Genomic DNA, 11,709 nt, shown 5'->3' on the forward strand with positions numbered 1-11,709 from the left:
CCCCCCCCCCCCCCCCCCCACTCAATTTGGGCTGGTCACAATCTGCCTTGTGGGGAGTGGATTGCAGCCTTGGCCCCGTGCTGTCAGTACCCTGTGATCCTGGCCCCAGCTCCACCTGCCTGTCCCATGGAGACCCTGCTTGCCTGCCTGCTGCACCTGGTGCCCCGGTGGTGGGTGTGGGCAGGATGGGTCCAGCAGCAGTGGTGACACTGGCAATGGCAGCTGGAAGGAGCCACTGCTGCTGTGCTGCCGTGTGCCCCCAGCCCCCTGTGCCCTTGGCAGCGGGACCAGCTGCACGCAGCATGGCGCCTGAGCTGAATGGGGCTGAGAGATCCACTGCAGGCCAGATACAATCCCTTGGTGAGCTGGATCTGGTCCATGGGCTGTATTTTACACACCCCTGGCTTAGTCCCATGTTGAGAACAGTTCCCTTTTGTCCTTTTTGGAGGGAGGTGTGGTTTAAAGCGTTTGAAAGAAACGTCCTCTTCCCCTTGTATCACTGATGTTGAATGCTCCACTCTGCTGCTGCTCAGCTGTTGTCCCCAGTGGTTCAGGGAATCGAATCAGCTGAGTCTCTTCTTGATTTGGTCCCAGCTGCAAAGGGGAATGGGCTTGGCATGTTACCAGTTAAAGTCCCCTCCTTTCCTGCCTAACAGAGCCTGAGCTGCTTGATCTCCCCTTCTTGCTGCTGGGGGTTCCTTATTTGTGTACCCTCCCTTCTTCTCTCTTAGGACATCTTCGACCAGCTCTCCAAGTCCCTGGCCCCCAGTATCCATGGGCACGAGTACATCAAGAAGGCGATTCTGTGCATGCTGCTCGGCGGGGTGGAGAAAGTGCTGGATAACGGGACTCGCATCAGAGGGGACATTAATGTCCTCCTGATAGGTATGGCTGGGGGAATTGGCTTTCAGACCCCCAGGGTGGCATTGGGATCCTATGATGATGATTTTAGGTTTGCTTGAGCTTCAAAGTAGGTGTGATTGACCAGGCCGTGATCACGGCTTTGTCCCTTCCAGGAGACCCGTCGGTTGCTAAATCTCAGCTCCTGCGGTACGTGCTCTCCACAGCCCCCCGGGCCATCGCCACGACTGGCAGGGGCTCCTCCGGGGTGGGTCTGACTGCAGCTGTCACCACAGACCAGGAGACTGGTAAGGGGCAGGCTGGATCCTGTCTGGGGGGGATGTGCTTAGGGGTGCAGTAGCAATGGGAGAGTTTCTGTAGTCTTTGCCTGGATAGCATCCTTCCTTGCTTGCTGGGAATCAGATTATATCTCCTCCTCCTATCCCCCAGCTTCAGTTTTGAAGGTTTGTCCTGCTTGTGTCTTGCTTCTTGCCCCTGGCTGCCTCCTTTGCTGAGGAGAGCTAGGCAGAAGGGGTCTGAAGTCAGGACTGTGTCAGTCCATGATCACTTGGGGCTGAAGGGGGTGGCTGCATCCACAGAGAGAAGAGGGAGCTTGCTGGAGGGTTTGGGGATGTTGGCTGGGTGTCACCCCCGATGTCTTTCCATCAGGGGAGCGCCGCCTGGAAGCAGGTGCCATGGTCCTGGCTGATCGGGGTGTGGTTTGCATCGATGAGTTTGACAAGATGTCTGACATCGACCGCACGGCCATCCACGAAGTGATGGAGCAGGGCCGCGTGACCATTGCCAAAGCCGGCATCCACGCCCGGCTCAACGCTCGCTGCAGTGTGCTGGCCGCAGCCAACCCTGTCTACGGCAGGGTGAGTGGGGTGAAGGCTGATTTGTCCACGGGAGCTGCCTGAACTGCCTTGTTGCCAAGAGCTGGAGATCAGGAAGGGAGCGTGTGAAGCCAAATAGGGTCCAGTTCTCATCCTCCTTTCCAGGGGTCTCATCTGCTCTGGGACTGGACTAGTGGGCTGGCCAGGAGACCCTGGGGGAAACTCCAGGCAGTGCAAACTTCCAGTTCAAATAAGGGGCTGGGGGGAGTCAGGGTTGGAAGAGCACATGTTGGGGATAGTTTTGAGCACCCGGCTTGCAGCCGGCTATGGAGAAGGCAATGTGTGAAATGACCTGTGAAGCTGGGGCATTACTGCCCTTAACTTCCCCCTCCCATCTCCAGCTGTGCTGGGGTCTCCCCGCTGCTCTGAAAGCTGAGGTTTCCAGGCACGGCTGATGGTGGCGGCATTGCCTTTAACAACTCGCTCCCCTTTAACAACTCGCTCCCCTTACTTGCAGTACGATCAGTACAAGACTCCCATGGAGAACATCGGCCTTCAAGACTCCTTGCTGTCCCGATTTGACCTGCTCTTCATTGTCCTGGATCAGATGGATCCAGAGCAGGATCGGGAGATCTCGGACCACGTCCTGCGCATGCACCGGTACCGGGGCCCCAATGAGCAGGATGGGGACGGTGAGTTCAGATTTTCCTCTGAAAGCCCCATGCACTGTCTGAAAAGCTGGTGCTTCTTTCATTACCCGTGAGCTGGCACTCCTGTCCAGCATCTCCTACCCCCGCACATCCCAGTCAGCTTCCTGCTGCGCAGTGCCACAGCCCTGCCTGCCTGTCCTCTCCAGGCCTGGGGGCTGCAGCGGGAGGAGCTGGACTTCCTGCATGGCAGTCGTTGTCATTGAGGACTGCCATCAAACAGACCTCTCTGGGAAGGAGATTCCCTTGCTATTTGGCCTAATTATTATGGTTTTATCCCATATTTCCTAGCCCCGTTCCCAGCCTGCAGTGTCTCACTTCAGTGCCAGCCAATTTCAGGGCTTAGCCAAGCTGTAGGTATAGTTGCTTCTAGGTTCCCTTATGAGCCTGTCCCTTGAGGCGTCGGACGAAGGGTGCGGAAATGCTGCTGTCCCCAGTCCCACCTAAACTCATGCCTTTTCCCTGCAGCCATGCCCCTGGGCAGCGCTGTGGAGATCCTGGCCACAGAAGACCCTGACTTCATTCAGGAGGAGGAGCAGGAGCTGCAGGTGTATGAGAAACATGACAACCTTCTGCACGGGCCCAGCCGGCGCAAGTGAGTGCCCTTGTGTGGGGTGGTTGAGTCCACTGCCAGTGGAGAGGGCCAGCCCCTATGCCTCCAGGTCCCAGGGGTTTAGGATCATAGCAAAACAGGGCTGGAAAGGACCTCGCAAGGTTGCCTTGCCTGGCCCCTGCTCAGGGCAGGAACATACCTGACTAAACCATCCCAGTCAAGTAATCGGACTAACCTGCTCTTAATGTCCAGGGATGGTGATTCCTCAGTTTCTCTGGGCAGCCGGTGCAATGCTTGAGCACCTGGAGAGTCAGAAAGTTCCTCTTAATCTCCATTGCTGCAAAAGCCATTGCTCCTAGTCCTATCCCCTACAGCCACAGAGAGAAACCCATCTCCATCCTCTCCATAATCACCTTTCGGGTGGAACGATAGGAAGGGAGGTGTGGCAGGGGCCTCATCTAGTCCAACCCCCTGCTCAAAGCAGGACCAGCCCCAGCTACATCATCCTAGCCCAGGGCTTTGTCTAGTCAGGTCTTCAAATCCTGCAAGGATGGAGAGTCCACAACATCTCTGTGTAACCTGTTTCCATGTTTTCCTACCCTCCTAGTGAGAAAATTCTTCCCAATATCTAACCTAAACTCCCTTTGTTGCAACTTGAGACCATTGCTCCTTGTTCTGTCATCTGCCACCACTGAGAATAGTCCAGCTCCGTGTCTTTGGAGCCACCCTGCTATTAAATCCCCTCTCAGCCTTTTCTTTTCTAGACTAAATAAGCCCAGTTTCCTCAGCCTCGTCTCAAAAGTCACGTGCTCCCGCCCTCAACCACTTTTTGGTTGCCCTCCGCTGGACTGTGTCCAACTTGCCCACGTCCTTTCTGTAGTGGAGGGGCCCAAAACATGACACAGGACTCCAGATGTGGCCTCCCTAGTGCTTAATAGAGGGGAGTAATCTCTTCCCTGGACCTCCTGGCAACACTCCTACCAATGCAGCCCAGGATGCCATTAGCCTTCTTGGCAACAAGGGCACATTGCTGGCTCATATTCATCTTATTGTTCCCTGTCACCCCCAGGTCCTTTTCTGCAGAGCTGCTGCCCAGCCAGTCACCCCCAGCCTGCACTGGTGCATGGGATTGCTCCGTCCTAATTGCAGCACTTGGCACTTGTCCTTGTTGAACCTCATGAGATTCCTTTTGGCCCAATCCTCCAATGTGTCCAGGCCACACTGAATCCTAGCCCTATGCCTGAGCATATCTGTTGCTCCCTCCCCCCACCACCTTTTGGTGTCATCTTCAAACTTGCTGAGGGTGCAATCCATCCCATCTTCCAGCTTGTTAATGAAGATATTGAACTTTCCAATCTATCCACATCCTTGAAGTGTGAAGCCCAAAATTGTACTGTACGGTACTGCGTTGCTGAGCAGCATGGGAGAATGCCTTCTCTTCCCACCTCTGGGGTGTCATGCTGCTGCCATGGTGCCCCAACCTGTAGCGCAGGCTACAGAGAAGTATCCCTTTGCCGAGTGTCACGTGTGCGTTCAAAATACACCGCCTTGAGAGCATGCGTCCCTTTTATTGGGGTCCCTTTCACATAAAGAGCAGGTGAGAAAAGGGCTGCGTGAAGCTTCTTGTGTACTCGTCCCTCATGTGACATGGGTGTGCGTGTCCCTGGCAGAGAGAAGATCGTCAGCATGGAGTTCATGCGGAAGTACATCCACGTGGCCAAGATCATCAAGCCCGTTCTGACTGAAGAGTCAGCCAGCTACATCGCAGAGGAGTACTCCCGCCTCCGCAGCCAGGACCAGATCAGCTCCGATGTGGCCAGGGTGAGCGATCCGGGCAGACTGCCCTCAAGCTGAAGCTTGCCTGGCGGTGCAGCCCCCTGCTTCTCTCGGGGCGCTGCAGACTTTTGAGCTGCCCGCTCTCTGCCCCTGAATTGTGGCCTGGGATCTGCTAGTATCCCGGAGAAGCTCACGGCAAGGCTAAGTCTCTGGGCTGAGTTGTTGCCCTTTTTCTGAAAGCAAATGGTCAGCCTTGAGCCACAGCTTTCATTGCTTTAGCCTGCTGGATGCTGAGGCTGTAGCGCTTGTTCTGCTTGAGGCTGGAGCCCCACCTCGTGGGTCAAGCATGGTCCCTACCCTGGTTTTCTGGCTGGCCCTGTCTGCTGCCTGCCTCAGTCCTGCCTTTCCCAGCCCAGCCAACACATTTTGCAACGGATGGAGCTGTTGTATGACCCCCTTCTCCCTCGCCTCTGCTGCCCTTCCCCAGACCTCCCCAGTCACGGCCCGGACACTGGAGACGCTCATCCGGCTCTCTACAGCCCACGCCAAAGCCCGCATGAGCAAGACCATTGACCTGCAGGATGCTGAAGCGGCTGTGGAGCTGGTGCAGTTTGCCTACTTCAAGAAGGTGAGAGTGCATTGAGGGAGGGCTGCCTTGCCCTTCAGTGGGCTCTTGTAGCCAAAGCCTTATATTGAAGGGGTGCCGTTACGTTGGGATTTGGAGGAGCTGGGTGTCCTCTGCATCTGGCTCTCACTGGAGAAAATGGTAGAGCCTCCCTCTAAGGACCCAGCTGTGATGTGCTCCTGGCTGCGATTGCTCTTAGCCGCTGTGACTCGGGGCAGGCGAGGTTTAGGGGCTTGGCTTGCTACCTTGAAGGAAATAGACTATTTTGAATCTTCGCTGTGTTTAGAGCCGGCACCAGGCTCTTAGAAATGAGGAGTACAGTGGTTTTGGGATGCAGGAAGTTGGGCTTCTGGGTTCCCTCTCTGGTGATGCTGCTTTTGGGCAGGTGACTCCTGTGCTGTAATTCCCCGTGGTCAAATGCAGGGAATAGTGGCACCTCTTGGGGTGTTGAGCCTGCAATGGACTGAAAGCATGTGGAGGTGCTGAAACCATCTCCTGTTGTGTAAAATATTGCATACCGTTGCCAATGCTGTTCCAGTGTGCCTGCTGCTCTGGCTGCTTTGAGTGACTATATCACCAGTCTGGTGTCAGTGCTGGCTTTGACCTGCTCGTGTTGGGCGGTTCGCTTTCCCTGCAGGTGCTAGAGAAGGAGAAGAAGCGCAAGAAGCAGCAGGATGATGACACGGAGAGAGATGAGGTGGAGGAGGAGGAGCTGGAGGCAGTGGAGAGAAAGAAAAAGAGGTAGGTGTGTGTGTGTGTGTGTGTGTGTGTGTGTGTGTGTGTGTGTGTCTGTGTAAATCTGGATGGCACAGTTGTTGCCATGGACGATCCCCTGCTGTTTGACCAAATTGCTCCAGGAATGCATTTCCCAGCAATGATCAGCCTGGGCTGAGCAAAGGTTTGTGCCTTACAATCATAGAAAATGAGGGTTGGGAGGGGACTCAGGAAGTTGCATCGAGTCCAACCCCCTGCTCAAAGCAGGACCAGCCCCAACCAGATCATCCCAGCCAAGGCTTCAGCTAGCCAGGTCTTAAAAACCTTCAAGGATGGAGAATCTCTCTGGATAACCTGTTCTAGAGCTTCGCCACCCTCCTAGCGAGTGAGTTTTTCCTGATCTCCAACCTAAACCTCCCTTGCTGCAACTGGAGCCCATTGCTCCTTGTTCTGTCATCTGCCACCCCTGAGAACGGTCTTGCTCCATCCTCTTTTGAACCCCCCTTCAGGTAGTCGAAGGCTTGAAGGCATTTCGGCAGTCTTCAAGATAGTGTGGCTGTGGCTAGTGTCAGGACCCCATGTGCAGCCTGCTGGTGCCTCTGGGCTGCTGTGTGCCATGCTGCAGGTTGCACCTGCGTACATCGTCTTGGATACTAGCATGCGGTCCCATGAATGATGGGAGAGTCGCCCCTCGCTGCCTAGTGGTCTCCTCATACCACGGTTAGGAGAGTACCATGCATTTCTGCAAGGACAGGAGGTGTTGCCTTGCGTAGCAGGCATAAGAGTCACCTTTTCTTACCCGGCAGGAGGAGGAAGTCAGCCTCTCAGGACCAGGATGGCAAGGAGGGAGATTCTTATGACCCCTATGACTTTAGCGATGCAGAAGAGGAGATGCCAGAAGGTGAGTGTCTTCTGGGATGTCACACTGGGTTGTGTGCAGTCAGGTCTGGGGCTGCTCTGGGATCCAGGTGCAGATGGGTGTCGGGAGCAGGTTCCAGGGACAAGTGGGGTCAGAAAGGCGGGAGCTCAGCCTGAGAGTGGGGTCTAGGGACAGGCAGAGTCAGGACGCTGGGGGATCGGGCAGAGAGTGGAGCTGAAGCAAATTGGGGCGAGAAGCCAGGAGATTGAGCATAGCTGGAGCACAAGCTGGAGGGCACAGTGAGGCAGTCTGGGACCAGGTTGAGCCCTGTTGCCCAGACCCTTCCTGCTCCTGGGCAGGGAGAAGTGGAGGTCAGCTGACTCCAATGGGCCCTCTGATGGGGGTGGGCAGAGGGCTAGGCCCTAACCGGGGCTTCGGGACAGTCTGGGTGGTGAGTTGCCGGGAGGAGCAGCCACGCTGGTCAGGCTGAAGCCCTGGGTTCAAGATTGCATGCCTATATGTCCCAGACTGGTTTCCAGCTATGGGCACTGGGGCTTAGATGCAACTTGGAAGCATACTGGGCAGACTATACAAGGGGCTCCCATTTAACACGATTTGCTGGGCTTTGTCCCAGCCAGTCAGTGAGCTGACATGGTGTTGCAACCCTGCAAGGTGGCAGTGAGGCATTTTAGGGGGGTACACTCATGCCACAAGGCTGCTGTAGGATTTTCCTCCGGAGTATACCAGCTGTAATGTGTGCCCCCACCTCTCTGCTGGTGATGCTGCTCTGAGACCGCTGTCCAGTCAATGTCCAAGTGGTGCCATTTTATACTCATGTAGTGCTATGAATCCAAGTGGGGCTTTGTAAGGGCTATTTCTCCAAGCACTGTGAATGACTGACAGCACTACATCCATCCTGGTGTTTTCATGGGGGTAGGGAGGGTGAGATCAAATGGGCAATGGGACAGTTCTCAGCATTGGGGGCACCCGACTGAAGATGTCCGAACAACCTAGATAGAGCACTGGGGTGATACCCCAGAGTATCCAGAGGTAGCAGTGTCTTCATGCCCTTGCTTCTCCAAAATGCATGATAACAGAGCTGGCACTAAATAAATACAGTGAGGGATGCTGCTGTAGTCCTCCCATGCCAAGGGCATCCTTCCTTTTATAGATGTTAATGATTAACATGGCTGTTATGAGAGCAAAGGATGTGGTAGATTTGCATCTTATAGAGTAATTCAAATAGATGTGATATGGTACAAGCTTGCATGACCTGAAGCTCACTCGCTTTATCAGATGCTGTGAGAGGACCATCCAGGGTCCTTATGGGAGCAGCCAGGGTGCCTTTATTCTCCTGTGCAAACAGTTAACCTGTAATGTGAATTACAGCCCACTCTGTAAATGCTCCCAAAGGGATAACTTTCTTTTTCTGGGGCAGTGTCTGGCACCTGTGACCTGCTGGGTGCTGTACAGATGCAGGCTAAGATGTAACCCTGACCCTGGGTTGCAGCAGTGTGCTTTACCACCCTTTGCATGCGCACAGATGTTTGAGGGGATTGAGTGTAATTCCTCACTGCTGGCTGGTTAAATCTTTTCTCTTTATTCTCTGCTTCCAGTCCAGGCACATACTCCTAAGACTCCAGAAGCTGCAGAGACTGGCGGGGCTACCAAGCCTGAGCTGGCCAAGTCAAGGTGCGTGGCAGGCTAAAGAACCAGTGGGTGGGCTGGCCCCATTATGGGTGTCTGCATTTCAGAAGCACTTTCCACAGGTGTCCATCCAAGAGCTTGCATGCCTTTCCTGGGCACTGGCTCTCATCTGCATAGGAGTTTGATCCTTAGTGTGGCCCGTATCCTCATCTTAGGTTACAGCCTGCTTCAGGTTTTGTAAACTAATTCGGGTCAGCCTGTGTCGGCGCTTGAATGGGAGTCTCGTCATGAATGCCCAGGAAGTGGCGATGGTCTCATGTTTGCATGGTGGGGTGGGGCAGCCCTAAATTTTTTTTTTTGGAGAGACTCAGTGGATGGCATGAGCATGGCTGACTTGACTTTCGGGCATAACCCCCTTAAGGTGTAGGAAACATTGCACCGTGGTATAAACCCAGTAGCAGTCGGTGACACCAGTCTTTGGTTTCTTTAGTGGCGTGAGGCTTGGTCTGGGGAAGACCATGTAGCTGGGTGTTAAATTTTGACCTGGTGCCGCAGGGAAGAGAGCATCTTATGTTTAGCTCTTGATTCTAGCAGACCTTCCTTTTGCTCGCTTAGGCTGAAGGCATTCAAGGCAGCCCTCCTGGAAGTGTTCAAAGCTTCTCACGCACAGTCCGTAGGGCTGAAGACCCTGATGAAGTCCATCAACCAGGACAATCCTGATCCATTTTCATCTGCTGAAGTCAAGGTGGCACTGGAATACATGCAAGATGACAACCAGATCATGTTGTCGGATGACATTGTCTTCTTGATCTGATCTCCTGGGTAGGAGAGTTCAAGTTCTCATGAATGTCTTACTTCTGTAATAATCCTCAGACTCATTTTGAACTTTTCTGCCACTTTCTTTAGCCTGAGCTCCAGGTGGAGAATGCCAGCAGTTGTTCTCTACCTTCTAGTGGAGCCTGGGAAGGATTATATAGTTGGCTTTAAACGGCCTGAGCTAACACGGCCTCTTTTGGTGGCATTGATTCCAAAAAAATTAGAGCATTGTTTTAATTTTTGTAAGCAGCTAAAAGGCTTTTTGTGCACATCCCTAGTCTTCTAAATGAGCGTTTAGTGCACTTGAAAGCTTCAACTGCTCCTCAGCAAAGTTGATTTGGGACCTGCACCTTAGCTTTTGGGGATGCAAGTTGTTGCCGTTGTAGCCAAACATTCTTACAGAGCAGAAATGTCTTGTTTAGGTAAAACCTTTCAACTCTGCTGCTATTATTTGGAGCGTATCCACATCTGAAGTCTGGAACTTTCTTTCAAAATAGCAGTGAATAAAGTCACCAGTGGGTGGTGATGGTTTTTAACTTTAAGTAAAGCACGGATTTATCAGTCAGACGATTGAAGTGCCAGATAAGATGCTGTCAAAGTGACTGGCGGTCCCATGATCTCTGACTCATAACTGAAGTGGCTCAGTTTCCAAGTTTAGATTATTGGTCCTCTCTTTTGACTCCCTGTGCTACAAACTCAGCATCAGCTGTCCCAGCAACTAGATTTCAGCTGCCAATTTTGTGGTGGTGCCTAAAGCCTGAATAGAGGCCGGTGTGATTTGGCAGGCAGGATTCAAATATCCTCTTGCTATGCAGCATTTGACTCTGCAGCAGCTCAAATAGACCCCTGACGAGTGAATCTTGCAGTCCAGGCTGGAATTTGAAAGCCAAATGGAAAGGCAGGGACCTGAGAAGGTCAGGAGCGGCTGACCTGATAATGGGCTTCAAAACAGGGGTTCTGCACATCTGGAAATGCTTAGGCTGCAGCAGTACAAAAACTCCATAAATTTTTGTTTCATACCTTTTGTCCCGAATCTCCTTTGTGTGCTACGGCGGGTGCTGCCTATACAAGAAGTAGAACAAAACTTTTGTGCCCAATTGAAAGCCTTTACTAAATAGTAGAGATGGAAGGTAACCCTTTCAAACAAATGGGGGCAGGGAAAAGCATCCCACTCCTATTGGAGGCTAGTTGGACTTATTCTCCTAAATCACTTGGCTTTTGGAGAAACTTGACCCAGAAGACTTGCAGGCCCTGCCAACAGTTGGTGCAAACTCCTCTGCAAGCATTTTTAAAGCATGTGTTTCTGAGCAACGACTTGTAAGACTCTCTGTGCTGGGGTTTCTGGGAGACTGTACATCAGCTGCCCATAAGAGGATTGTCTGTACTTTTAAAACTCTGCAGATGTACCTGGCCAGTACTCCGTTTTTAAATGGACCCTGCCCTGAGCAAATTACTCATGGTATGGGAGGTGCCTACATGAAGGGCAGCCTCTCTGCCCGAAGGGCTCTGAAGGTATACAGTGGATGCGGTCCTTGGGTTTCACTGTGTGTGTGCGTAGTCAACGCTGTGTGCTTTTTGCTTTGTGGTGATCTCCATCCCATGTTCTGTCCCAGCACCGCCACAAACACTTACTCAACTAAATAAAATATCAAAGTCATGTCTGGTGTCTTGCATTGCAGGCGGTGTGTGGACTAAGGCATTACCTAGCTGCAGCCACCGGCAAAAAGTGTCTCCTAGAAGGGTTGGGGAGTGGGGCGGGGGGAGGTAGAGTTCCTATCTCTGCTCCCTGCCTCCCCTTCTGGAGATGGAGAAAAGCCTGCCAAAAGTCCCCTTTTGGCGTGGGGGAGGGAGAGTGCTCCTGCCTGGTTGCTAAGTCCTGGGAGCCTGCTGTAGCAGAGGGGAGGAAGGTGAGGGGCACGTGCAGCAGAGCTCCCTAGGCAGTATGGTTCAGGCCGAGCCCTGCTCACTCGTGCCGGAGCAGTTGGCGTCACGCTCCCACCGGTGCCTGCAGCCTGCCTGGGTGCTGCTCTGTGCCCCCTGCCTCCAGTTCATAGGATCATAGAAGTTAGGTTGAAGGGACCTTGTAGATCTTCAAGTCTGACCCCTGCCTGGGCAGGAAAAAAACTGGGCTCGAATGACTCCAGCCTGGTAGGCATCAAGCCTCTTCTTAAAGCCCCCCAGGGTAGGAGCCAGCACCACTTCCCTTGGAAGTTGGTTCCAGATCTTAGCCGCCCTGACGGTGAAGTAGCGCCTTCAGATGTCTAATCTAAACCTCCTCTCCAGCAACTTATGGCCGTTATTCCTTGTTATGCCAGGGGGCGCGAGGGGAAACAGTG

General features: G+C 53.3%; 1 protein-coding gene across 1 annotated transcript in view; it reads left to right on the forward strand.

Moving 5' to 3' along the window:
• The window catches only part of MCM3 (minichromosome maintenance complex component 3), a 28,569-nt gene extending 17,539 nt beyond the window's left edge, over nucleotides 1–11,030 (forward strand). The window contains exons 7-17 of the mRNA XM_019520927.1: nucleotides 732–885; nucleotides 1,017–1,148; nucleotides 1,510–1,718; nucleotides 2,194–2,368; nucleotides 2,852–2,978; nucleotides 4,607–4,757; nucleotides 5,200–5,340; nucleotides 5,975–6,078; nucleotides 6,858–6,952; nucleotides 8,527–8,602; nucleotides 9,173–11,030. Coding sequence (XP_019376472.1) covers nucleotides 732–885; nucleotides 1,017–1,148; nucleotides 1,510–1,718; nucleotides 2,194–2,368; nucleotides 2,852–2,978; nucleotides 4,607–4,757; nucleotides 5,200–5,340; nucleotides 5,975–6,078; nucleotides 6,858–6,952; nucleotides 8,527–8,602; nucleotides 9,173–9,371 — 1,563 coding nt within the window. The 3' untranslated portion in view covers nucleotides 9,372–11,030. The remainder of the gene's footprint in view (nucleotides 1–731; nucleotides 886–1,016; nucleotides 1,149–1,509; nucleotides 1,719–2,193; nucleotides 2,369–2,851; nucleotides 2,979–4,606; nucleotides 4,758–5,199; nucleotides 5,341–5,974; nucleotides 6,079–6,857; nucleotides 6,953–8,526; nucleotides 8,603–9,172) is intronic.
• The last annotated feature ends 679 nt before the right edge of the window (nucleotides 11,031–11,709 follow it).

This window comes from Gavialis gangeticus, unplaced genomic scaffold, assembly GCF_001723915.1.
Source record: "Gavialis gangeticus isolate Ggan-Ray unplaced genomic scaffold, GavGan_comp1, whole genome shotgun sequence".
NCBI lineage: Eukaryota > Metazoa > Chordata > Crocodylia > Gavialidae > Gavialis > Gavialis gangeticus.